This window comes from Branchiostoma belcheri, unplaced genomic scaffold (genome assembly GCF_001625305.1).
Source record: "Branchiostoma belcheri isolate BF01 breed outbred unplaced genomic scaffold, Haploidv18h27 scaffold27, whole genome shotgun sequence".
NCBI classification, from domain to species: Eukaryota; Metazoa; Chordata; class Leptocardii; order Amphioxiformes; family Branchiostomatidae; genus Branchiostoma; species Branchiostoma belcheri.
Window position 1 is genome coordinate 1,932,105 of NW_017803876.1, and position 27,235 is coordinate 1,959,339.

The following is a 27,235-nucleotide window of genomic DNA, read 5'->3' on the forward strand; positions in this document are numbered from 1 at the left end:
TGGGCAGGTATATTTGAGAGACATGATAGCAATTGTCAACCCTATACTAGTGACCACTGGTTTGATGTGACCATCGTATTCAAGTCTTTCGAGTGGTCAATGTAGACAGGTTTGACTGCGATACTTAAATACTAAATGTTACATTTTTAATAGCTTTATATATAGCATCATTATCAAACAAAAATTATTTCTGTACTGCAAATACCTTGATTTCGGACCTCAGACATTAGAATTCTGGCTATGGAAACGTGTACAATCTAAGAGTTAGTAAACCTGTTATTACAATGCATTTTCCCAGGTGTTTGAAGAGTGTTTTGACCTTGTGTGGACATCAGACCAGACTGACCATACCTTGAGCCTGCTGCAGGCCACAGCAGCCCTGGAGCGAGCCTTGGGAGATGTAAGTACACATCTGGAATGGAATAAGTGTAAAGGATTACATGCTTTTTTGTCATTCAATGCAATATAGCCAACTGACTCTTTGACACGTGCCTGCAGAGCTGGTATGCTACACTAAATGGCAGTTATACTGGCCATACAGATACAGATTATTTCCCCAATGTATTCTAGATCTGGTTTGGCAACAGTGGTGAGAAGACAAGCTGTACTGTAAAAGTAGTCCATTTTGTATGTGATGAAAAGTTCTTAAACAATAGCTTAGGAATCATTTCCTAGAATTCACACTGCAGGATTAAAGCTCAATAAAACATTTAGAATTGATGCACCAGATATGAGAGAGGCAGATTTTGAACATACATTGTAACAGTCCCCTACAGCTGGATGTCTGCCCATACGCAGGTGTTCCTGATGCATGGCACCCAGTGCCCCTCACTGCTGAAAGATCTTCTAGCTACCAGGGAGCTGACAGAGATCTTCGGGTGCACAGCTGTAAGTCTCTCCAACCTTTCTGTATTGTCTCTTTTCTGCAACTTAACATACCAGTAAATTTTTATATGGGACTTAATAATGTTGTCCATATGCAAAAAAAATGGATTCATTGGTTCATGGGTTTCTAAGGGTTGAACGGTCCAGTGGTAACTGTTCTGAGTGTCATTCAGCACCAGGGACAGGAACACCAGTCTTGTTGATGTGTAATTCAGCATCAGGGACAGGGATACCAATGTTGTTTATTTGTAATTCAGCACCAGGGATAGGGATACCAGTCTTGTTGGTGTGTCATTCAGCACCATGGACAGGGATACCAGTCTTGCTGGTGTGTTATTTAGCACCATGGACAGGGATACCAGTCTTGCTGGTGTGTTATTTAGCACCATGGACAGGGATACCAGTCTTGCTGGTGTGTTATTTAGCACCAGGGACAGGGACACCAGTCTTGCTGGTGTGTCATTCAGCACCAGGGACAGGGACACCAGTCTTGTTGGTGTGTTATTTAGCACCAGGGACAGGGATACCAGTCTTGTTGATGTGTAATTCAGTACCAGGGACAGGGATACCAATCTTGTTTATGTGTAATTCAGCACCAGGGACAGGGACACCAGTCTTGCTGGTGTGTCATTCAGCACCAGGGACAGGGACACCAGTCTTGCTGGTGTGTTATTTAGCACCAGGGACAAATAAGATTCAATGTTGTTTTGTGTTGTTGTGTGTTTTTAGATGTCCTGTCTGCATGTCCTGATTGGTCCTCCCTCCAGTCTAAACCTCAGGAACATTGCCTGGCACGGTTTCCTCAGTCCTGGAGAGGTGCCAGATATGTGAGTAAGCTGTGCAACACTGAATAGTGAACTTTCATATCTTATGAATATCATGATTTAACATGCCAGCTAGTATGAAGATACCAGTAAATGGTCAGCCTGCATGAATGCCATCCTTCACGCCCTTCCAAAACTGTTATACAGTCAAACCTGTACAAGTTACACAACATAAGGACCACTTTTTGGTGGTCCCTTAGATAATTTTCTTCATTGATACAAACATTAAGAATCCTATCTATAGTGACTACCTGTCCACATAGACCAGATTTTATCAGTCTGCTGAGTGGTCCTTTTGGCACAATTTTGACTGTGGTTAATATTTTATTCAGTTATCACTAGTATGCTGTAACTAAATATTTTTTTCCTTTTACAAGGTATGTCAGTTTCCTGTTGGTTGTGGTGGCAACATTAGGAGAGCAGACTCCCTTTCTGTACGAGGTCTCACACCGCACCCCACTAGATCTCTCACCGCAGTTGGAGCAACTGCAGCAAGTCTTTCCAGGTGTTGTTGTCATCTTATTTTGAGTTCTTTGGCTGTAGTGCTATATTTTTTTTAAGATTATGTAGATTAAAACTGGATAAAAGTATCAAATATATTTCAAACATGAACTATCTCATGGTTTATGATGCAATGCAAGGAGGAAATTTTGGGCGCTTTCCTTTACTTTTGAAATACTGTTACAATGTACATGTATATAACTCTCATGTTGGGGAGTTGGAGTCAAATGTTGTTGATTTGCCAATGTTTTACATATACTGTGGATGAATCCAAGCCTTCAGTCACCATAATTGTTCTGAATATCCACAGATCCACACATCAAAGGACTCATGGCTTTCTGTAGGTTCTGACTTTTTTTTCTTCATTAGTTTTATGGTGGAGACAAACCAAAAATTGTAACCTTGTTTCCTGACACAGTCCTACAGGTGGCAGATGTGCCTGGCCTGAGGGACGTCATCCACAGAACTGCATTCATCCAGCCCTCCATGATGCCTTATTGGGAGAAAGCTTTGGAGAAATTCTCAGATCAAAGGTAGTTCAAAAATTGTAAAATATACAGTTACAATGATATCTTTTGCTAGATTTAATACATGTGTAAAGGAATTATTTTAAACTAACTGTGCAATGACTTGCTATTAAGGAAATCCTTTACTGACATGTACAACTGTAATTACACCTTCAATATTTCTTATTCAACACCATATCACTAACATGGTTTTCACAAAATGCATCACAAAATCACAAAATCAAAATAACATAAAATAAAATGTGTAATTCTGACCAGTGTGTTATGCCAAGGTGGGTCATAGTGGCTATACAGATACAGAATTATGTGCTTACCATTGTTACAAATAAAAGAATGTACTGTATATTTTAACCATGCCTGTCAATAATAGTTGCTTATCAGTACTTTACCACATGACCCTTGTTCAGCTATGGTCACTGCCTGCTGCTGCTGCTGCCACAGTTAGAACACGGGCTGAGGAGAGTCTTTGCTGTAGTCAACAACTGTCCACAAAGGATGCTGACTGCTGAGGTAAACAACAAGCAAACTGCTGCAAGTCCAAATTATTTGCAAGCCCAGGGGATAGGAAACTGGCTATTGCATTAACAGTCTGATAGTAGCCAGCTGTGTTGTTTTTAAGAGTTTGTACTTTTAATAGACTGTTGTACATCTAGAATAATGGTATGGTTGTTCTCACTATTCCCTTTATCCCAGCCATTCTCAGTCACTATCCAGTTTAGCGTCTTTCGAGGGTTAGACATGCTTGCACACTTGGGCCACATTTTGTATTGAATCCTAAGACATGAAAGAGAAAAATGAAAATTGGCACATCACCTTACCTACATGTTCTTTATTTGTTTTGCAGTCTTCAGTCCTTTACACCACATTTGATGAGGTGAGTGTCACCTGTCCATGTAAGCTCTATGAGCATTATGGTTCAGTATTGAGTTTCCAGTACTACCGGTAGTAGTGAGCTGAATTGGTTTCAGGTCACTTATGATTTACTTTTTACTGTTTTTGCCCCAAACCACCAGATCCTGTCGGCTACCTTGCAGGATGGCAGCACCAACCTCATGTCATCAGAACTGGGAGACTCCTACATGGTGAGTATACTGTGTATCTGTTCTGATCAACTGACTATAGAGAACAAATGTACTCTAATGTCTGGACATTCAGCTCTTAGGTCAATGAATGTACCATTGTACTTTCATCACCATTTCATCTTCTGGTATCCTTGTTAAATTAATACCTTAAGACAATATGTTCCTCTATCATCAAATGAAGATAGGGCTACATTTTACCTAGTAGAAACTTTTCACTTTTTCCACCCAAGAAGTAAAATGAGTACCTGACTTTGGTTGTGGAGGTAAAAGGCAGTGGAAGGAAAGCTCTGCCCTGCCATCCAATACTGTGCCTTACACACAGTGGACTGCCTCAAAAAGGCCACAGGACTACTAGTACCTTTACCTGCCTTTATCACACCTTTTTCAGGAGCTTCTGCTGGACCTCTTGGTGCATCCGGAGGGCCCCCGTGTACGAGACCACGCCAGCCATGGGGAGCTGGACCTGGCAACCATTCCTGCTGGCCTGGCAAACCACGTCCTGTGTGTCAGTCTGGCCTTCTGCATTAAATATGCTTCAACCGACAGATCTATGCTGGTAACTTGAAATTTGTCTTTTAGCTGTCGGTAAGGCTAGTATAACTGCCTTTCAGTGTAACATGCTTACTTTGACATAAGTAGTATTTGGGAGGTTGTTCAAAGCGATAGGTGCATGTCATAAATTTAATTGTATTGTATGACTGATCATTATCTTAAGATACAATTTTTCTTCATTAAAAAATTGCTCTTGCTTCCAAGAATGAGTTCAAAAGGACTTCCTTTTGTTGCTACATTTCTTGCAATTCTCAATCAGGAAAATAAAAGATGCTGAGGACTTAACCAGCATACTCCTCATTGTGCTAAAAGTACATCTTCTCTTTACTATCTAACAGTCACAACCATCTGCCCATGTGGAACAAGTGGTTCAGGGGTACATGTCTTTGTTTCATCCTACAGCCCTGCTTGTCCAAAGGGTGAGAAAACTTACAATTATGAACACTTTCATACAGGTTGGACTGCAACAGACAATTATTTCTGTATTTCATTCATTTGTTCACGTCTCCACACAGTTGACAAATTTCTTTCTGCACCTTTTCCAGGTGTACTCCTGTTTGGAATCCATGAGTACATGGCTCCAAGTTCCCAGGCCCACTGAAGAAGAGTTGTAAGGCTCCTTTACTTTCATTTATTGTTCAACTTTGCAATGGGACATTTATGTATGTTCATAACCCACATGGAAGTATGCAATCTTTCTCTTCTTGTATTCACTCTATATTGCAGAAAATTATAATGATAAGAGTGTTCTATGATTCCCTACAGAAAAGGAAACCACACCAAGCCTACCGAGGAAGTTGCAAACAGCCCAGCTACCCTAAAGGCTGTGTCTGTAGTAAATATGGCCCTGCACAAAGTTCTGCCCTCACACAGCCCTGACTCCATCCTGGCAGACCTCAGGTGGGAACTGTGTAGTTTTCTACATCTTCTATAGTGTGATGTTACTATTGTTAGCAGAAGTGTGATAGGAAGAACATAGGGAAATTAGGTTGGGGGTGTTTGATGTTCAATGTCCACACCATCGAAAAAGGTAGCAGTGTTAATCTTGTTTTCATTCTGTTAATTGAATTAACCAATCCAGTCTGCTAAGGTAGCCATTTGGCACCTTATCGGCTATGTACTTAGGCATCAAATATCCTTGATAAAAATAAGTATATTGTACATGTACACTGTATATAAACAGGTGATTGTTGAACTATTCTACCCAAGTGTTCCAGACTCCTGGCAGGTTTATGAGACAGCCGTGCACATATGTCTGCACGAGCCCGTGAAGACGGTGTACCGGCCCCGTGTCGAGCTGGAGCTGGTGTCCCTCCTGAGACACATCACGGAGAACAGCCGCATAGCATCACAGAACATCCAGGGAACAGCTGAGCAGAGGTGCGAGCTGTGGAGGAACAGGCAACTCAGGTCCAGACAGAGGGACAACTACTGCAGGATGCTGGACCGGTCAGGCAGTCTTCTTCTTCTTCTCAAGTCACCACTTCAGTCTGCTATGCTCTCCTGCTCCACCAGTACTCTGCACATGTTCTTCCTCTGGGGGTCAGAGCCAAAAGGTCCTCACTGATTCAAGGTTCAGGCAGGAGGGAGCAGACAAGCAGGTGTCTCGTGGTCTGCTCCTGCCCACAATGACATGCCGTTTGTCCATCTGGGCTGAGACCCCACACTTTTCATGAGGGTCTTGCATCTTCCTGTTGCAGTTCTGAGGTGGTTCAGACATGCCCCAAGTTGGCTATGTCAGGCCAAGGAGGTTTAAAATCAAATTGGTCAGGCAGTGAGACATGTGTAGATTGCCTTTCCTGATACATGTAGTACAATACATGTGCATTTGTTATGCTTATACATGTATATATAACTGACAAAAAAGCCATACGTATACAGTGTAGCACTGTAGTAGAATGAGGTAGGCCATGTCTAGTCCTCATCAAGGGGTCAGAACACATTATACTCCTGTCATGCTCATACTTTAAGATGTCTGTTGTCTCTTGTTTCAGCCTTCAGACTATCTTTAATGGTCTTCAGTTGGTTGTCATGGTTACAGTCCATCACCTTCTGACACTAGGAGACCTGTTGCAACTCGAGTCATCTCAAAAACAGAAACAGAAAAAGTAAGATTCGTTCTGCTGTACATTGCCTCAGCACAGAAATTATCTTAAGAGGAGTCATACATGTATTGTGCTCATCTCCCAACATGGTGAATTATGGTGATAACTTTTCATTGTTTTTTCTTCATCCCCCTACTGGTAGTCTAAAGTCTCTCCTTTATGAGTTTTGAATGGTAAAATACCACCTTAATTCATTTCTAGTTACTAAGTACCATGACTTATTGTGGCACCCAGACACTTAACCCTGTGAATGTTCCTTTGCAGGTTTCTAAAGAGTATTCTGCAGTATGTGGAGAACCTCGTGTCCAAAACCAGCACAGATCAAAACAAGTGGGACGAATGTTGCTCCCTCACATTAGCCGCAATCCATAGGATAACAGAGTACTATAATAGTGACAATATCTTAACATAGTGCTTCAAGTAACTAGATGGCTTGTATCTTTTAAATTTAATGCATATATTTGTATATACTACCAGTTTTCCAAGATGAGAAATAATAAGAGCATGTACAATTATACATTATCTAAAAGCTATCTTTATTCATCACTGTTGTGATCATCCATCAATTAAATACATCAATGTTGTAACAATGAACGTACTATGCAATCTAGGTAACTAGCACTTTGGCATCACCATGCCAAATTGCCAATAAACATTGAATTTTATGCATCTGCTATGAGTGTGTGGGTTAGGTACGTTACCAAAAGGTCTACAGATGAAATCCCTCTGGTTGTGTCACAAAGAACCCAGTACATGCTGAATTTTGTGTTCTGTTAAATTTCACTTGTCAGCCAAGTACACATGATCATGACATCATTGTTCACATAACACATTTACATAAAACGATGTCAACACCGACCCCCAGACAATTCAGCATTTGGTCCATATTGCAAGACAATATGTCCCCATCTGTCTCTGCTTGTAACAACAGTCATGTTAGATAGTTGTAGTTAGTACTCTAGCCTGGGTGCCAGACCCATAGCACACAAAGTATCTCAGTGAGCTCACTGAGATACTTTGTGTCCAGTGTGCTATGGGTCTCGCACCCAGGATATTTAGTACTCATGTGTTTATCATCAAAGTCTCCCTGAATGTACATTAACTAACCAGGTTAGTTAGGTATCATGTTTTGCACCAGATAAATTGAATGGGAGGACAGCAACTTCCTTATTACCAACCCATCCAACTGAACAGTGTTATGTTCTTAACTTGCCAATCAATGACAGAGATCTTGAACTGCCTTTTGAGATTCTTTTATCCAGAAGGGTTAAAGCATCTCAAAATGAAAAGTCAAATAAAATCTGACAAGCAGTCTCCAATCCTATGACTTGAACTCCCCGACGTAGTGTGTGTTCTTGAGTTTGTCCTTGATGTAGTTCCCGACTGTGAAGTGCGCTGGCTGGGAGTGGAACCCGCTCGTCGCATCTCCTCCAACGTTCCGCAAAATGGCGTTCCCACCCGGGTGTTTGGAAACATAGTTTGTCATGTCATACACCTGCAAAACACAATGAATATAGACACTAGAAATGATCAGCAAAAAAGTAACCTGCTTCATCAATGAGCACAATGACAAGCCTGCAATCCCAGAAGGCAGCATTTTAGTTCATATAACGTTACATAAAATTTGCGTTGTTACAAAAGCAGATGTTTGTTCCATATTGCAGGATAAAACTTTTGATGCGTAATGAGACCTTGTCTCATACAGGGTTACATTATTATTATTACGTATCTGAATTCCCCAGTTGAACGTCCTTGCATATACCCATCTGCATTTCAATAGCCAAAACCCCTGCGTGAGACATAAGCTTTGCTCACTTCCTTGAAAAAAGGTGACCTCGGGCAAGATCACATGAGTCTGGGAAATGTCAGCTGCAAATTGCTGTCCTGGTTTCCACACAAATTATGTTACATAAAACCACAGAACAGAACAGCTTTATGAGTTACAGATTATAATGTTTTAACATTCACGAAATATCCTATGTTTCACAGTTGGATTGTCTAATAAACAGGTCAATGACCTTTTTCCAGCTCTTGAATAATTTATAGCAATGAAGATCTTAATCCTACCAAGTTGATCCTACTGGGCCCATTATATTACCTTTCCATCAATGATGATCCATGCATCTTCTTTCTTGTTGTGCCTCGCCACCTCTTCTTTTGATATCAAACGTCCCTCCTCCCTACTCTTTTCATCTGTAGCCATGGCCTTTTTTCCTATCAGCTATCACTCAACACTTCCACTCTACAGGCAGCTGTTTTATCTCAACCAGTGGATGCTGCCTCCTCCATCTGATCTCATGATGACACCTCCAAAACAAACCTTCAGATCTCGCGAGATTTACTGCCCTTCGCGAGATTTTGTAACTCCCCCTGAGGGTAGACTAGTTCATTTTTATAAGGGGGGAGTGTAGAAATATGACACATATAAATACTGCGTTTTCGGCATTGCATGCAAAGTTTAGACTGTAATACAACCTTATCAAATAGATTGTAGTAAAATGTTGTGAACAAAAGTTATTTTTGTGTTTTTTAGAGAATATAAATATACCTATGCACACCTTTGTTCCCTAGATTATAATGAAGCGTTCCGATTTTGACGGGACTTGTGGGTAGTAATCATGGCCGAACCTATGTGGCAGGAGAACGAAAGTCAACATCAGCTAAAAAGTGGACCGTTTCTTACCAACAGTAAGTTTTCGTGCGCACATTTTGTATCAGAACAAGTCTTTGTACACTATAGAACACACGGACCAGCAGGTAGTACCAGGAAAATCGCATAAAAGGTAGAGCTACCATAAATGTTCAGCAAAGTTCGATATGATGACACAAGAGTTCCGGTCCAGAGGCCAGTCTGTTCGGTCACGAGTGTGCTACGATCGTCGACTCAAGAGCCGGTCTTTCAGTCTCGCTTGCGTAGTTCCAGGCAAATGTTCTGCAGACGAAGGAATTACAATATTCCTAGACCGTGTGCTAGTATCTAAGCTAGAGCAGTCGTGCCATATCACAGCTGCAATGCAAGACAACCAAATTTATGTACATGTAATTACTGCAAAGTGACCAGGTGGGCGTATCAAAAGAAGTGTCAACATTTAGTCGTATCGTTTCTACACATTTTTCAGGACGACCTTGTTTATCTAAGTTAGGTTCCGGGAGCTGCTTTGAACGAGAACCAGAATCCTTCAACATTGTTGGATTTAAAAATAGACATACCAAATAAATATTGTTTTTCAGTTGTACGTAATTTGATATCAATAATGGCCATGTTAAAAGCAAACAGAGGTTTGAGAAGGATGTTTGTCTTGTATGCTATGTGGAAATGATTTGCTTGATATTTGGTGTGCCTCGGATAACAAAACTTGCCTTTGCAGAATGACCACCTGTTACTCTAGGCTTTCATGGCTGTATTCATAAATTTCTGAAACATCTCTCGCTAACAACTGTGGCACAGTACTAAATTAGATACATCATACTTACTCTGGTTGCCATGTGTTGTCCCAAAGATCATTGTTTTTTTACAATTTTATATGCAATGATATAAGCAAACATGCAAAATTCCCCTAAAGTATAATGGTTTAGCACCATAGCCATTGTTGCTAAATTGTGTATAATTTATATTACAACCAGTATTGGTTATTTTAAAAATGACATTTATGTACTATTTTACACTTACACTATATTCTATATTGCACCAAATATCATGAGACATTGCTCTAAACAAGTATTGTACGAAAGGGAAATGAACGGCATGGTGGCTTGTCATTCAACGGCCCCCATATGGTAATCTGTGCCATAGATAATATCAACTTGTATTTTTTAATCATACAGATCTCAGGCACTACATCCACAACTAAGTTCAAATCTATAGGCAGGTCTTTTGAGATCAATTTTGAACCACAGGGCATTACAAGCATCAGCCAGTTTGCAAACCTTAACATGCTGTAGCCCGTCCTTTATTTAAGATACAGGCTATCCAAGATAGACTGTAAACCTATCCTTTGTTGTACTGAACTGTAAGTACATGATGGTAGCAAAGAGATGGACCCATGATGTGATAGTGTGATATTACATTCATTAGAGACCACAGTGATTACGTTGATCCCAGGAGGAACATTACATACATTTACTGATTGGAAGTACATGACAACTACATGACGTACATCTTTTCTTTCTGTCCTCTAGGTCACATTGAAATGTAACGATTACTGACAAGAGGCAGACAGAATATTCCAGAGTGTAGAACAGAGTCACACATATCGGTAGCACCAAAAGCAAGAAACAGAAAATGGCTTCTGGCAACTTTGCTCCCATGCTGTCTTCCTCACCACCCCCATTTGAGGAAGGCCCGTCCATGACAGATGATTTCGATGATGACGACTTTGGGAACTTTTCAAGTGCGGCAGACTCGTTCTCTCCGGGGCAGGACGACTCCTTCACATTCCAACCCGTCAAGGATGGCATCAAGGATGGCCTGGAAAATGGAGGATGGGCTGCCTTTGAGAGCCATAAGTCGGACGCATTTCCTGTTCAGAACGGTCCGATCTCTGCCAAGGACTCGACTGCTAACGGATTAGAAGCTCAGGGGGGTGATTCAAAGCCTGAGGGATGGGGCATGGGAACAGGTGCAATGGCGGGAAGTGCTGTGCAGAGCACTTCGGATGATGACTTTGGTGATTTTAGCAGTGTACCTTCTTCAGAAGTAAGGACAGGACAAGAAAATGCTTCCCTACAGGATGAAACTGTAGTGACTAATGGAAGTCCAAGTGAAGAAAACTCAGCATCAGCAGAGTATGGAGATTTCTCAGGATCGCAGGAAACCAAAAATTCTCTCACTGGAGACGACTGCACGTGTGATGAAGGGGCATCAAATGCTGCAAAAGAGAATTCAAGCCATGAACGTACAGACTCACCAACAGTAGAGGAAGCAAAGAATGTTAGACAATCTCTGTCAGATCGTGTTACAAATGCCACAAGCGGTTCAGAACACACAAGTGAGGAAAAAAGTCAGGTTAAGTCAGCTGGTGCCTTTACTACACACAGTCCAGGTGATTCTGATAGCAGGTCTGCAGAAGCTGAAGTTGGGAGGGGGGCAGTGTGGGAATTCAGGCGGAAATGTCAGTACCAACTGTAGCTATAGAACAGCATGAAGGTGAACTCAAGTACACTAACTCCCATGCTGAACAAACTGTAACTTGCCCTGAAGGAGATAAACTAGAAGACTTAACGGGAAGTGCATTAGACGAGGCAGATACAGATGAATTTGGAGACTTTTCCAAACCCTCATTCGGGAAACCATTAGATGTTATAAATGAGGAACTACCCTCTGAAAAGGAGGACAATGATGATGGCTGGGCTAATTTCAGAGGCCCTACCGGAGAGTTTGGTAGTTTCTCTGACTTCAGTCTGGTAGGTAAAAGACCAGATGATGCAAACGTAGACCTGTACAGTAATGCCAGTGACTGGGGTTCCGCCAGCGATTATTCCAGACAAGACGACGAATTCAGTGACTTTGCCTCAACTCAGGAAACGCCCCAAGATGAAAGTTTACCCATAGATGCCCTCTCTGACGAAGCCTGTCCACCCGGTGACAAAAGCACCAGACAGGATGGAGAATTTGTTGAATCTGATGCTTTGGCAACACAGGTAGAAGATTTACAAAGTAAACCTTCCGGTGACAATGACGTAACTTCCCAAGACACCAGCATTGTTGGGAAAAGTGCAGACAACAGCGATAAACCAGCGTGTGGTGATGATGATGGAGAGGATGACTTTGGTGACTTCACATCTCCTGATCAGCCAACCTCTACTGATACACCTGCACAAGACGTTCCTGTTCCTGTTGGAAAGTCAGAAGATGACAGAACTGATGACTTTGGTGAGTTTTCGGCACCAGGGCCAAAAGCAGACGACAGTGAGTTTGGTGAGTTCAGCACTGGTGACGGTAAGGATGACTGGGCCTCTTTCTCTGGACCGTCAGACTTTGGGGAGTTCTCCCAAGGCCAGGAGAAGTCTGCTGAGGAAGAGGACACGTTTGGTTCCTTTGCCTCCACTTCAGGACCGGAGTTCGGAGACTTTGGTGGCTTCCAGCAAACCAGCTCTTCAACCAGTACTTCTAAGGTAGTTACTTTATATAAGAATTAGGTAATATTACTAATAAATATAGTTTTGTTACAAGTTTGTCTAATAGAATACCTTGGAAGAAAAAATTACTTCTTTTTCAATGCAGGTAATTGAATAATACTGGACAGTATTTATTTGTATCACTATTTACATGAATGTCAATGCTTGTTATCTACTGTTAAAAATTTTAGGGAGAACCCCTCCATAGAATAACAACATTACAACCAATTATCATGATTAGAACAAAGGTAGACTAAACTGATTAAACCTTCGTAAACAAGTAGAAATTGTATCTTGTTGTTCCCCAGACTGGCCAGGCAGGTGATGCGTTCCTGAACTGTTTCCCTGTGAAGCAGCTGGGGTCATCAGACATACTACTGGAGCTGCTACTGGACATCATCACTCAACAGTCAGCACCAGGGGAACCTGACAGCAAGGACGAGGACAACAAGTAAGCATGGGACATGGGAGTTTGCTCGGATAACAGCAAATGACATTATGAAGATTTAAAATGTTATATCCATATGTATGAACAAGTTACAAGACTGAAGTGCTTAGTAACAGTTTTTGGTCAGTCCACTGACACTTCTCAAGATGGGATTTTGTTCCAAAGTGAAGCACACATTTGTGTCTTTAATATGCAGTCTTTTTGGTATGACGCCAAATATTATGCTTAGTTTGCAGTAGATAAATGTAGTCACATTTGTGTTAATTTTTCCTTTCTGTACTTGGCTAAATGTAAATTATGGTACTAGACAGAGAAAGTACCTTTTGTTTCTTAAAATCATGTTGTAGCCGTAAATTGCCCAATGTGTATGCTTTCTTTTATATTGTACATAAGACATGATGCATTTTGACTAACATTGATTTTTAATGCTGCAGGACTACCCCACTGCATCTATGGGATAGTCTGAAGGACATAGACAGCACCCATGCCCTCAGCTTCACATGGACACAGTCACAGGAGCGGGAGAGACTACTCTGCTCTTTGGGGGTGGACACACGCAACATTGTAAGTCCATTGTGTAGATTTTAATGTACTGTTGTGTTCAGACACAGGAATGAAAGACACTTAGATATATCAATATATCTTAGATATACTTAGATATACACTTACAATACACTTAGATATACTTTTCGGTATATTTATTTAGTTTCCACATTGACAAGACATCTTCAGAAGAGTCATTGTCAAACTTTGTTTACACACATTCTCAAAGAAATATTATCACCATGTTTTTTCATTGTACCGGTACTCATTGTTTGTTTTGTTGCACTCAGTGCATGGTTCATGTAATTGCATGCTAGATGTTTATGATAGGTCTAGCCTTCCTAACTCAATAATGTACTATGAAAGTGCTTATAAAAGTAGTTGGTATATGCAGCTAGTATTAGTATGGTATTGTGAATTGATGTACCAAACCATATGAATAACATATAACCTTATGCATTCTATGGCATGATTTTATGTGTCATCATCTTGTATATTACACAACAGGGCTTGAAACATAATTTTTATCCAACCTTCAACAATAAATATAGTTTTGTTATAGGCGACAGAATATTCAAAAATGTTGAAGGTGGTCACCTCAACCGAAAGAAGAAGAACAAAGTTTTGCTTTTTTAAGGCCATTCTGCTGAAAATACCTTTTTTTCATACCCAAAAATACCATTTTTCCCCTCCACTGAACTTTATCATATTCAGATTGTTAGTTTCAAGCCCTGCTATAGGTGAAGACTTAGCAAACAGGGTAGGACTAACCTGTATCCGTTATAACTGAGTGTGTGCCTGTGCCGTGCATGCCTGTAGCTTGTGCATGATGTAATGTGCTATGTTCTCCACAGTTGTTGCCTGGAAAGAAGGCTTTACCAGCCTACGCTGCCAGCTTGGTAAGTCCTAACTACTAGTACATGTAACCATCAAACTGTAGACGTTTAACCTGTCTGTCCATCATACAACCATTTCTTGTTTTGTTTGTTTGTTTGTTTCATCTTAGCCAACATCACAATATCCGGAATAGTCAAGAAACTTCCTTAATATTGAAATTGAAATACCCATTGCTGATAACCATTCTAAGTCATGAGCTGCCAAAGGTTTGCTTTGGTTAGAGGAAATTGTCTGTGGGAAATTGTCAGTGGTCCATCATATTTTGTATGTGTTCTTTCAGTTAATTCACCACTAAACTTTTGGAGTTTCCACTTAGTCAAGCTATCCGTTTGTCCCTGAAAATGAGCTGGCTTTATTGGCCATTACAGTCCAAGACATGCTTCCCATTTGCTACATGTTACCGAGCATTTCAACATTTATCTTCATTAACCCCAGGGTCTGGATTGATGTTCGTGTCAGTATAACTCATCGATTTTGCCCTGACCAATGGCAAAAGTTGGCAGATACAGATTGAATAGTGAAGATCCTTTTCAAGGCACGATGTAGGCAGTGTCAGAAGGATTCAGAATGATATGAGGGAACCGGCATTGTCAGCTGGGAGTAAGCCAGCTCAAGTATTGAAAAATGGCCACATCTTATGCTGTTTATAGCCTTTGCTGATGTTCAATATCTTCAGGGTCAGATGTCGGAATTACTCAAAACTGGATTCATCTTGTTATCAAAAGATTGAGGACCATTGAATACATTTCAGATTTTGATACGTGACACAGAAAGCCGTTGCCAGATCTCCAATTCTTATTGAATGCTGGAGGATTAACCCTCATCTAGTGAATTTGCTGAAGACATAACTACCAGTATTGGCTTCAATGCACTAAATGTAATTCTTGGCTGCCAACAAGATCTAGAGTTAGCCATTCAGGGCACCTAGCCGTGGTGCTGAGTAAAGTTTCATGCGGTGAGATATCACTTGACAGTCCCCTGTCTCCTGCTCCAATCCATTCTAATCAACTAATGGCATTTGGCCATTTATGGTATCGATTGCCGCTTCAAGTGCAGACATGTTAATTTCCCCCAGCCCCTCGGATTGAGACCCCGGAGCACTTTGTACAGATTGTAGCCCTGCCCCGCATTCATCACCAGAGGAAGTTTCATTTCCCCCCAGTAGACATGTGTAGGGACTGTTTATCTGTACCTGACAGTAGCACGCTGGTGTGGTAGGAGGGGTGCTGCTATCTACCAAAATTCTACAAGGAGTAGATGCTGCAGTTTTATCCAGGTGTAATTTTATGGACACTTGTTGTAATTTTGCCTGTTGAATGGTCAGTGTAGTGTTTTTGTTTAGTAATGTTTCTTATGTTCTTATGTCAGAAAATGATATGTGTAGATCTACTACATACTTTTGTACAGGCTTCTTCTAGCACATTTCTAATATTTATATGATAATATATACTGTTTTATTACATGTAAAGTAGTGAGTCAAGAAGGTAACTACCATCCATTATTTATAGCTGAATAGCAAAGTAGTAGTTTTAGATAGTTGTACTATTGGATATGGCAAATAATGAAACTTGAAAGATTTTTTTAGAATGTGTGTTCTTTGCCAGTTTAGTTTTAAGTTGTTGCTGTGCAGTACCAATGTAGTTATTGATGCCTATCAGCAAAAAGCCCCAACATGCTCATAATTGTGGCACTGTAAGATAGTCGGAAATATGCTCCATAAGCATTAGGTTATGTATGTTGATTTGTATGAGTCATAAGCTAAGCTTCTATAATCTCATACCATTATAACACAGAGTGCCACCTACTGACTTTTGTCAGGACTGCACCCTTAGATTATACTAGTAGCCTGTGCTTGTGATAACAGGTGTATAATATTCTCTTGCCATGACAGGGAATGCTGGAGCCAACCAAAGGCCCCCTGCAGCCAGTGTCTGCTGCTGAGAAGATCACCTCTCTCACAGTGGACGAACCAGTTCAGCTCAAGGACAATAGCAAGGTGGGATGGGCAGATTGGTTTCATGATGTTTCACCCTCCATTTTAGTGATGGATTATTAAGGCTTCATCTTTCACAATAGTCATAGCTTAAAGACTGAATCCATTGATGTTGTGACATGAGAAATAAAAGTGACTGCCGACAATAAAAATTGCAAAATACTGCATTAGGATGAGTAATTTATAAGTACATAGAAGTATTTAACATAAGCATAATAGATCATTATTTATAACAAAATGTAAATATTTCACAAGCATTGGCAAAATGGACTGCAGGAAATCATGATCAGATGAGCTGCAAGAGATCATTAACTCACATGCTCAATCTAAAAAGAAATCCTGTGTATTCATTTCATGCTACCAAGTATTAGGCTCTTACATATATATATATAAACTGTACGGACTGCCAAAATGTACCTATTAAAGAAGTGAGGTAGTATTTGGGCTGGAGCCATAAAGAGTCTAAATTGAAATGTTAGACACGTCCATAGAAAGGGCTCAACAGTCTAGGTCCATCATCTGCAATTGTTTGCTACTAGTAGGTACTTTAAGTGTGTAATCACCCACTTGAGTTATGAAATGTTTGCAGTGGTTTTAGTTTTGCAGGGGGTTTTTACTCTTACTGCAAACACACATTTCAAATTGCTACTGTACCACACAATTGGTTCAACTATGAATTCCAAGCACTGTGAAAACCTACTTTTGCCTCATACTCCATAATAAAACCATCATGAAAGTACTTCAGATGTCAGATAAGCTTGATTGACACCTGTCTTTCAGGTCAGGTGAGGAATCCGAATGACTTTTGTTGTTTCTTGCAGGAATCTATCCCGCCGGCAGAGTTTGACTGGGACAGTAGTGGACTCATCAATCCTTTAGATGGTAAGAAACTTAAGTTGCTCATCTTCTCTTCAAGCTTGATGGCCTAATATCACTAGTATAGTAATAGCACTTCATGGTAATGCTTGTAGCTGCTGTTTACTTGGTATTTTTTTCTCAAGTTTATAGAGAAAGGGCCTTTATCTTATCCTGGATATTCGTATGTTTGAGGCAAGGGCTATTGATTATATTGTCGTTTCTCAGAGTCAAACTTTGTTACTGTATATTGGGGGATGAGCGTTGTAAATCATTGATATAAGTATCGTGTCCCTGTCTGTGATTTTTTCCCTTCTTTTGTTTTTATTCACAGTGTTGCAATAGGGACAACAAAACATTTCAAGACTAACTAGAATTATGAAGCTACAGTGATCTCAGTCTTAATGTACCATCTTGTGCTTGCCAACTCACAAGATGTAGCTACGTTCCCAGTTAGTGGGAAATTGAAAACAGAATACATGTGCTGAGTACATTTTGCACTAGTTTTCTCCAGTTTTAGCTTGAATGTTAATAATGTTCAGACCATTAGTAGCCAGAATATTTCACTATACCTGAGATGTACCATCCATTGATTAATCATGAATTCAATGCAGCTTGAACTGATGCTACAGAAAGATGTGTTGTGTAAATTTTCAGATGCATGTTACTGTCAGATATGATAGCAGGTAGAGTAAGAAGACAACAATTCAAGAAATCAGATATTTCAGTCTTCCAGGCAATATGCAATCCTTGGCTTCCTGACGTACCCCATATTGACCTCTAATTTCTACTGGCTCCCAGCCAAATTCTGAGACCTTTGACCTCTGGTTATTCTGCCTGTCGATCCCCCCACCCACATGCTATCAACCTACTCTGTCCAGATAAACACCCACAGTTCAGCCACCCAAAATAAAATAATAAAAGCCCAGTCACCAAGTCTTCTCAAAATAGTTGTCATTGCAGGTGTAATAATTATTCTGTATGAAGCCCATTCACCAAGCCTTCTCAAAATAGTTGTCATTGCAGGTGCATTAATTATTCTGTACATGTACAATGCACATGAAGTGTAGGCGGAACTGTGGTACCATGCAGTGATTTCAGCTCGCTGGGCCGGTGATATACGGGCTCAAACAGCTGTGTCCTTTTCCGCCATAGGCTGAGTCATGGAGGTTTTTGCATATCAAAAATCATATCTCTTCTGGCCATAATGACAAACTTGTAAAACAGCACGACAGTAAAATTTGGAAGTAGCAAATCTGCTGAAACAGGCTGGCAGATCAATAAATAATGGGTCCGTTTGAGGCATTAATATTCCAAAACGGACTTAGAAATGTGAGGAAAATTTGTAAAAGATATCTGACTTGAATAAAACCATAGTAATGTTGATGGAAAAAAAATCTTATGAGATGAATATGAGACTGCATGGTAGCTAGGGACGGGGTAACAGTGGCTGGATCTAATTTACATGCAGAGGAACAATCTTGTTTCAGTCATCACAGACATTTATGATAGTAATGGCCTGATGCTATCCAGATTCTTCATTTGTATTCAAATGGAATGGTGCCCTCAGACATATCCAGACATATAGCCACAGATGCAAGCTTTGTAGGTGGAGGAAAATGTCATTTTAGACAAATATTGAAGCCGCCCATATCATGCATCCTTTACTGCTGTCTGTCCTGAATAGTGATGCTGTACAAATGAATTTTAGATTCAGATGAAATGATGACAGTGAATCAATCGTCTGCAGGCATCAGCAGCTGATGTATCGTAGCTGTAAACATGTTCTTCGACATGTTCACACATGAAGTGTAAGCTTGAGAAACATTTTGTTTCTGACAAATTTTGGAGTTGCTTTCTCCTGCAGCTATGTACCACCAGCACTGTGCAACAATATCCAGAAGAAATAGATTGAAAGATGCATATTAGAAATCCTCAGCAAGTTAAGATACAGACTTTGCTGGTTATGAAAAACATTACCAGTATTTTATATGAACATTATTGGGGCTGTCAATCGTTTCTTTGATGCTGACTGTGTCTATCTGTTGTTGCTGTGTGGATCTGACTACCAATTACCCCTGCTAGACATGCAGTCATGTCTCATTGTCCCGCTGTGTGCTGATCTCACTGATAGGCCATTTCAATAAAGCTGTCATGCTGCAGGAGGACGTGTGTGTGTACGCGCGCAGGCTCTGTGGAAGGACTGACACCATGCGTTTCACACCTATGTTGGGACCTGTTTGGAAAGTTGAAGCTCTGAACTGTCCTTAATGATGACTGGTAACATGCAGTAAAAGTGCTTGGCATAAGACAGTAGGAGCATTCTCTATAGTTACTGAAAATTCATTTGAAAATTATTCAGTCTTTCGAGCTGGTCAGACCCTTCAATATTGCAATATGAACAATAAAACAAAGACTTTTTGAGTATTGTCATTCATACGAAATAAAATCCATCCTGTTCATTGTTGGCAGTGGATGGAGTATTGCTAAGGACATCCTGGGGCATGCTCCACTGGGAATCCCAATCCAGTTAAATTCTTATTTAACACTTTTCCAGAGGCAAATTTCATAGAGTAAAATTTTAGTTGTGAAGTCTGTTTATTTCAAGCTTGCAAAACAATTTTTGAAAGTTAACATTTTTTGGATGGAGAGGGTGAAAAATATTTTCACCACCAACCACCAAAAATCCATCCCAAGATGGAGGGTTGGGTCCAGGAGACAGCCCTACGCACCAAATTGAAACGTGAGCCACTGATTGCTCTAACCTACATGTAGTACTGGTATCCTTGTTATCTTCCCCTTTTGTATGCCTCCCAATTTGTCAGCAACAATGAGATAGCATCAAAGCAAGCACCCCAGACGAGAACAGGTTGCACATACATTCAAAGCTGGTTTTGCAATTTAGATAGTTTGTACATATTGAGAATGTTCTCCCTTATAATTACAACGGGGACACTTGCCCAGGACAATGGGACGCACACATTACCACAGCCCTGTGCAGACAGGGTCCCCGACCTGCCCATGCTGCAAGGTAGAAACTCTGGCTGAAGGCCAGGAGACAGAGAGACAGGATATGGGGAGGGATGAATCATGCTATGTTTCACATTTCCATATTATACTCCTCACAAATGGCTTTTAGATACAGAGCTGAATTATGGTTATTGCGCCGTCTGCTTCCATTCTGCATTCATGATTCCAGTTGCGTACTCCCATGTACACATTCAGATGAGCTTTGATAGGAAACTGATGTTTCAGAATGGAGAGATAATGAAAGCTTGACATACACATATTCACAGGACAAGACAGGAACAGGAAATTGGGCTTGTCATGTTACAGAATCTCCTGTTCTGAGAAGGAAATGTCATTGTATCACCTGTTATTAACCGGATATAACGTTGGTCACAGATGTAGCTTATAGAGAAACTATTGTCTCAAACTTTTACCGATAATTGCCAGTCAAGTACTGTAGCTCTACAGAACAAATTTGAATGAATGACTGTATGTCTAAAGAACAAATTTGCAGTCAACCTTAACAAAATCATCTAATTGACTAGATATTAATTTTAATTGGCAGGAAATAGCGTGGGACAAAGGACCCTTTTCTGTGTAGTCAAAAATTGCAACCATTTTACCTTCATGTGTAATATATGCGCACCAGGTAACCCCATACCATGACACTTTCACGAGGGCATTGTACTTGCCACTACAGAAAACAATTGCACATTTGTTCCAAAATATAGAGAGGCAAACAGTGCCTTGGATGGTGCAGCTGGCTGCTTGCCAGTACATGCTGACAAGGATCTCTCTGTTGGGTTTGTATGTTAGCCAACTGGAGCCATGCAGTTACCTGATACAGCTGCAGCCCTGACATATGCCTGGTAGATACTCAGTCAGCTACCTGTGCAGAGCAGATGTGTCCGTTCTGGCATGGTGGAACACTGTTAGTAGAGCTTGTCCCAGGAAAGAGAGTGTACAAGACATTGACAGTGTTATTTGAAACCTGTAACTAACTACAAATAGATGAGGTTCATAAGAACAGTAAGGGCTTAGGATGATTTGATGAAATATGGTTGGAAAATGAAAAATATGAGTCAAGGCCAAAACGTTTACAAGAATTGCATCCATGCGACTCAAAAATGTACAATTCTGAATGTTCTAGGTAAACAGACTCTTCTAACATTAGACCTTTCACGAAATCACAAGCTCAGTAGCTGGTAATGTATATCTCTGAAATGGCTGCACCACATGTAAGGCTTATGGTTAAGGCATAAGAGCTGGGAAAAAAGTGAAAGAATGAATTTGTCTTCCTTTGTGGCAGGTTTCCCGGTGAGGGATGAGTTGGGAAATGTGACAGGAGGCACGTTGGGTATAAAAAGTTTTGTTGTTGTTTTTTTGCACGGGTGGCTTGCACTGCTAGCCTGGTGTCCATCCTTTTGTAGCTCCAGTTTGCTCCTCTGATCGCATACCTGCAAAACAGTTTGCATCCAGATTCTGGCACGATCCCAATTTAAACATTTTGCATTTACGTCATTGATTTTACCAATTATGCAAGCATCGAATATTCTTCAGAAGCAATGTAACCGAGATCAAACTTCTGAAGGCTTGTTTGAACTAGCTTGGGTACCATCCATTTTTTCTCTTAGTGGAGCAAAATCCGGATGGTACCCAGGCTATGTTTGAACCACATTACAATTCACCTACAGAGGACCGTGCAAGCTTAGAGCTCTTGCGTATATTAATACACAAATACTTTAGCCTTTGAAGTCAAGAAGCCATCAGAGGAGCATAGGATGGAAACCAGGCTATTACACAACTGGTGTCATTAAAACTTGCGTCACCGCTTACCTTCTCCGCTTTTGGTGGTTTGACGTGTGTGGCAGCTGGTTATGTAACGTTCACTCACATTGTAAGTTCATATTGAGCACAATTTTAATATGGTGGCAGCGTAACACTAACAGGGTGGGGTTAGTGTCATCTGGTGCCTATATCATAGTTGTACTTTATGTGCAAAAACCCAATAGTGCATTTACTCATTCTAGAAAAATTAGAACACATTTATTGTCCCAATGTTGAAGATTTCAACCTCTACAGACTATATGAATATGAAAAGGGTATGTCTGTTTCTGAAGTTACCAGTGAATATTTCTAATGATATATTCTTAATTAAGAAATTTCACTTTCAGCAGTACCCTGTCTGAATTTGGATTCGCATTGGTGGTACATGTAGACTACATGTATAAGACAGGTCTTCAAAGTCAAACATTCATTTCTACAACATCAGTCTCTTTCTAACAATTACATCTTTCTGCTAACCCACAGCAAACTGTTATTAAAACATACCGATCTTGTCACTTGCTTTTCTTCTTCAGATGCTTTCATGTTAGAATTGTACTGACCTGTATTGTTGCAATTGTTCCATTTTAATTGTAAGTTGATGCTCAAATGTTCTAGACTGCACTGGCCTACATTGTGACCTTTTTAATATCTGATGTAACCAGTGAAACAAAGCAATTATCATGATTATGAAATAGCATAGATACGTAGTGTGTACGTCATACATACCCCCGAGGTGCAACCGTCATCGTTCTTGGAAATAATCATTGCCAAATACAGGATGTGTGCATCAGGTTTTTTTTGTATTGGAGGATACAGTACCTGGAAAGGAAACTTGGATTTTCATTAAGATTCTTGTTTGTAGATGCATAATTCCAGGAAAATTTTCTGTAACTGGTGACTAGATTGAAAATGGGAGGGGAAAGAAAAGGATAAGTCGTTGATGATGGCAAAAATTACCGTAACAGCAAGAGAAGCATTAAAATCCTGTGGCTTTATTTCATGTAAACATTCTTAGAAAAGTAATCTATGACATAACACAATGCCACACTATGTGTGTTGTCTAACCTTGAAATTTCCAAGGTACTATAACTAAAGACAGCTCACAGTCTATTTATGTGTGTGTGTACATGTACGTATAGGTTATATGTATAATGTATTTTCCAGTCACGATCAAATTAACAGTTTCCATTTTTAGGACAAAGTGTGAGCCAAAAAAAGAAAACCTGGCAAGTCAATAATAATGAGTACATGTAGTTTCTTTGATTGCAACGATGGCTATTTCCGTACATCATATTGAAAGGTACAACAGATTAACAGATGCTAGCAAGCTATTTTTACCACTGTGACAGTCACATTGTTGATAGTCAGCCACTTGCAAAGATTTTACCCCAACCTAACCTGTCCAATTTCTACAGCAAAACCTTCTGTCAATAAAATCTTGGTAAAACACTCCCCTGTTCTGTCCATCCATGGAATGGTTCCACATACATGTACAGGTAATGAATCCATGGTAGCACCATCTGATCACTATGCATACTTGTGTACATGACATGCGTGCTAACTCCATACCTCTCGCATTCATAATTCCGTGCAATTTGTGAAGACAATAATTCTGTGTCATCCCTGATCATGCTCCTTCCAGCCTCCACCAGTGGCTCTACTGTCCTAAACCTCGACTTCTTTGCATCAATTGACGACGACTTAGGCACGTCAAGCAAATCACCAGGTAACAGGTTGCTAGCTCTGTAGTAACTGTTTTCACTGTCTGTTGTATAAAAACACACTTTGCTTTAACAGTACTTCTTTTTCCATTCCTCCTTTGTCTGTGGTATCAGTGGTGGTGAGTAGTGGCTCTCATTAGCCTCTTTTGATATTTTGTGCAGATTTTTTTGCAAGGTATAAGTAGTGTAGCGGCCTGGCACCCGTCCTATTGTAGCTCCCTTTTCTCCTTTGGTGACAGAGAAGCAATCAGGGGAGTGAAGAGGAGCTAGAGTAGGATGGATACCAGGCTGATGTACAGTGTAGTAGGGTAGAAAATAGAAATGTATCACTTGTGCTGTTTTCTTTCTTTCGATTTGCTGTGTTGTGATAAGTGTGGTGTGTGATTTTTTTTCTAGGGCATGTTGGCTTTGCTAATTCTTATTCTAACATCAAGAATTAGCCTCCAGATACTTTTCCAACCATTTAACCATTTGGTGGTGGAGAATTAAGCTATCAAATAGGATTAAATTGTTTACATAAAGCCAGGTAGTTGAAAGGATCAGAAAAACAAGATTGACATATTTAAGATGACCTGACTCTGACACATAGAAATAAAAGACTGCTGTAAGCTATAGCTGGGTTATTCTTCATCTTACTGGCTCTAAATGTACATTTGTATGATTCTGCCTAAATCCAGTGTGCTTAAAAAAAACTAAGCACTTGGATCGCAGCTAAGATGTCAGCATGCTAACTAAAAAGCAAAAGACATTAACTAAATATCTTTTGAGAATATACAAAGATCCACACCAGATTATGCAACAAGAAACCTGTTCTGGTCAAAAATACACCAGAACCTTGTGATGTCCTTATTTTTAAACAGGAGTGTTGAAGTATTGGGAGGTTATCTGTTCTGTTTTGACCTTCTTCACCCCTTAACCAATAGAGAATTGGTAGCCAAACGGCAACATCGGTTTGGTAAATCCTGCCAACTTGTGCTATGGTTCACCTTGGCTGTACCTTGACCCAGGCTTTCAACTATTTACCTTTGGCAGTGACAACTGTTTCCCAATCCAACAAGGACATTGGCCATGTTGGACATGCTAAGAACTGTCAGACCAAGAAAACAAAACCTACATCTCAATCCAAAGGGCCTACTTGTTCACCCCTGTTGCTAATAACAAACCAGATGTATTGAAACAAGAAATGTGCTTGTGAAAAAATGTACTTTGTGCATATCGGAACTCTAAATTGCAATTTGGTGTCACAACTGTATGTTGTACTTCACCAACTAAAGGATTTAATCGGCTATTGGTTCATGCTATAAAATTTATTCCCTTTCTCTTGCAAACGAAGTACATACACTTCATTAAGACAGAAAATATACATAGGACTAATCTGGAGAAAAAGTTCTGATTATTAATCATTTTAGAATGCAGCAATAGATCTGTAAGAAAATACATTGTAGATAAGTTATCCATTTACTACTAGTGGTAAGTTGTAACTGTTAGTTTTTCATCTAGTCTGTAACTATATAGCTAGCCATTGTCCTGTAAAGAGAACTGTACAGTTACATAAGAACACGTTCACAGAACCTTCTAATTCTCCAGTATTAGATAATAGATATATAATCAATTTACCTCAGTACTACCAATAGTGCAAACCTATTCACAAAGCCTTCTGTTTCTCTTGTTCCCAGCCCCACTGGACGCAGCACTGATGGGTCTGGGCCTGGACTTGTCCCCAAGTCTCGCCCCACCCCCTGGCAGCAAACCCCAGTCTACGACGTACGATTCTCTCCTGGCCAGCATCAAAACCTCGGCCACCATCACCGCCCCGCTACGGAAGGAGGACGTAGACAAGGACCTTAGTGAGGAAGCACGGGGCATCATGTCGCGTCTGCCTGACCTGTCCTTCATGACGGCCAAAGTGCTGATGTTTCCCGCCAGTCTGAGTAAAGCACAGGAGGAAACACCGAGTACAGATAGCAGCTAGGATACATTATTACTGTAATTTCTGATTTTTTTTTCCTGGCACTGTTATGTTTGCGGTCACTTCTGTATTACAAACTTATCATTACTGTTAACAAATAATTTGCCAACTTTCTTTGTTCTGCACGTGCCGCCACCATCTTCTCTTTGATTGATCTTTCCTCCTGTTTGGTGAACACATGCTTGAAGATAAATGAAAAAGAAAACACTTTAGAAGAATAACTCTGATTGGAAAAGAGGCGATCAACAGAGACTCCTTTCCTGGGAAATCCTATTTGTTACCTCAGATGTTATATTTTTCACATCTTCCACATGATCATCTTTTATTGTGAAATTGTCTCCGGAGCAAAACCATAGTGATGACAATTGGTCATAGGTTACAAGATTCTTGCGAACAAGCCTCGTTTGTAGCGATGCTAGTCATAAATGTTTTGCATTCTAGAGCAGCCTCCATGCACCTGGTTAGAACAACACTTGAAGGCTTAAATGGCTATTTTTAGAGTGTCAATTGCTACTCAATGAAATATACTTACTACAGTGCTTATATATATACTGCTAATTTCTCATCGAATGTCAGACTTCGCATCGATACTGCTGCTTTGATGTATTTGCTGTAATCCTTGACATTTGTGAGATACTCTATTATTTATGTGCAAACAATATTATAACGGGAAACAAATGTAACCTTGTAACATGTACATATATAATTAGATGATTGTTAAAAGCTGTGGTGAAAATTTTAAACATGGGTTGGGGTTATCTCATGTACCCAAAGCTAAGGTACACCTTAACCTGTTGTACCTTCATTGGAAATGCTTGTAGATAACTGGCAGCCCTGTCCTTGTACGTATTTTGTCCATTGATATGACCAAAGGATGAAGAAATGTAAATCAGTACAAGTCAGTTTATGTGATTTTGTAGTCGATGCTTATTCTAAACAGGACTTAAGATATACTGTAAATGTACATGTACATTGTACAAGACACATATAAATGAATACACATGGATGTCTAAGAGCAAAGTTTCAGATGCACGCTATTGTGCTATTTATAGTAACTAAGGAAGCGTTGGGCTTATTTTAAGAGTAGGAACAAAAGTAAGTAGGTAGGATGTGGAGTGCCTGTCTCCTTCCAAATATAGGAGGACTCAGCAAAAGTGTGCACAGTGCCATTGTACACAGACTATCTCAGACAAAACAATTTTCCAAATGAAGTTACAGTCCAGTTAATTATATCCTTGGTACAATAGTATTTTAGATGTGTCTGGGATGGTTTTCTGTTTTTAAAAAATGCAGAAAATATGCCATCCTTTCTTTCTGTTCACTGAATGTTGTTACACTCTTCCACCATAAAACATTGAAACAATAAAAATGTAAATCTTT

General features: G+C 40.1%; 3 protein-coding genes across 3 annotated transcripts in view; 2 read left to right on the forward strand and 1 right to left on the reverse strand.

Annotated features, from left to right (window-relative positions):
• The first annotated feature begins 321 nt into the window (after nt 1-321).
• LOC109472137 (endoplasmic reticulum membrane-associated RNA degradation protein-like) lies at nt 322-6,888 on the forward strand. The gene is made up of 14 exons (XM_019771713.1): nt 322-400; nt 777-888; nt 1,615-1,712; nt 2,087-2,214; nt 2,629-2,743; nt 3,145-3,247; nt 3,582-3,611; nt 3,751-3,819; nt 4,208-4,375; nt 4,774-4,790; nt 5,137-5,271; nt 5,581-5,820; nt 6,366-6,479; nt 6,741-6,888. Exons 2-14 carry the CDS (start codon nt 781-783, stop codon nt 6,886-6,888), a joined length of 1,473 nt encoding a protein of 490 aa, XP_019627272.1. The 5' UTR covers nt 322-400; nt 777-780.
• Nucleotides 6,889-6,993: 105 nt separating this feature from the next.
• Nucleotides 6,994-8,816, reverse strand: LOC109472204 (cytochrome B5-like protein). Its single transcript, XM_019771803.1, has 2 exons — nt 8,575-8,816; nt 6,994-7,971 (listed from the first exon to the last, which is right to left on the reverse strand). The coding sequence occupies exons 1-2, from the start codon at nt 8,677-8,679 to the stop codon at nt 7,798-7,800; spliced, it is 279 nt and encodes a 92-aa protein (XP_019627362.1). The 5' UTR covers nt 8,680-8,816; the 3' UTR covers nt 6,994-7,797.
• Nucleotides 8,817-9,047: 231 nt separating this feature from the next.
• LOC109472167 (aftiphilin-like) overlaps nt 9,048-27,235 on the forward strand; it is a 23,225-nt gene continuing 5,037 nt past the window's right edge. The window contains 10 exon segments of the mRNA XM_019771750.1: nt 9,048-9,164; nt 10,656-11,554; nt 11,557-12,590; nt 12,902-13,044; nt 13,476-13,605; nt 14,439-14,483; nt 16,373-16,477; nt 17,296-17,356; nt 23,808-23,891; nt 25,563-25,877. Coding sequence (XP_019627309.1) covers nt 10,759-11,554; nt 11,557-12,590; nt 12,902-13,044; nt 13,476-13,605; nt 14,439-14,483; nt 16,373-16,477; nt 17,296-17,356; nt 23,808-23,891; nt 25,563-25,858 — 2,694 coding nt within the window. The 5' untranslated portion in view covers nt 9,048-9,164; nt 10,656-10,758 and the 3' untranslated portion in view covers nt 25,859-25,877.

Bases quoted from the DNA above. Each gene is read 5' to 3' on its own strand.
- LOC109472137 (XM_019771713.1), top strand. From the start codon at position 781: ATGTCTGCCCATACGCAGGTGTTCCTGATGCATGGCACCCAGTGCCCC. The intron at 5,272-5,580 runs GTGGGAACTGTG...ATTCTACCCAAG, and splicing joins TCCATCCTGGCAGACCTCAG to TGTTCCAGACTCCTGGCAGG. The intron at 6,480-6,740 runs GTAAGATTCGTT...GTTCCTTTGCAG, and splicing joins CAAAAACAGAAACAGAAAAA to GTTTCTAAAGAGTATTCTGC.
- LOC109472204 (XM_019771803.1), bottom strand. From the start codon at position 8,679: ATGGCTACAGATGAAAAGAGTAGGGAGGAGGGACGTTTGATATCAAAA. The intron at 7,972-8,574 runs GTAATATAATGG...TGTGTTTTGCAG, and splicing joins GGATCATCATTGATGGAAAG to GTGTATGACATGACAAACTA.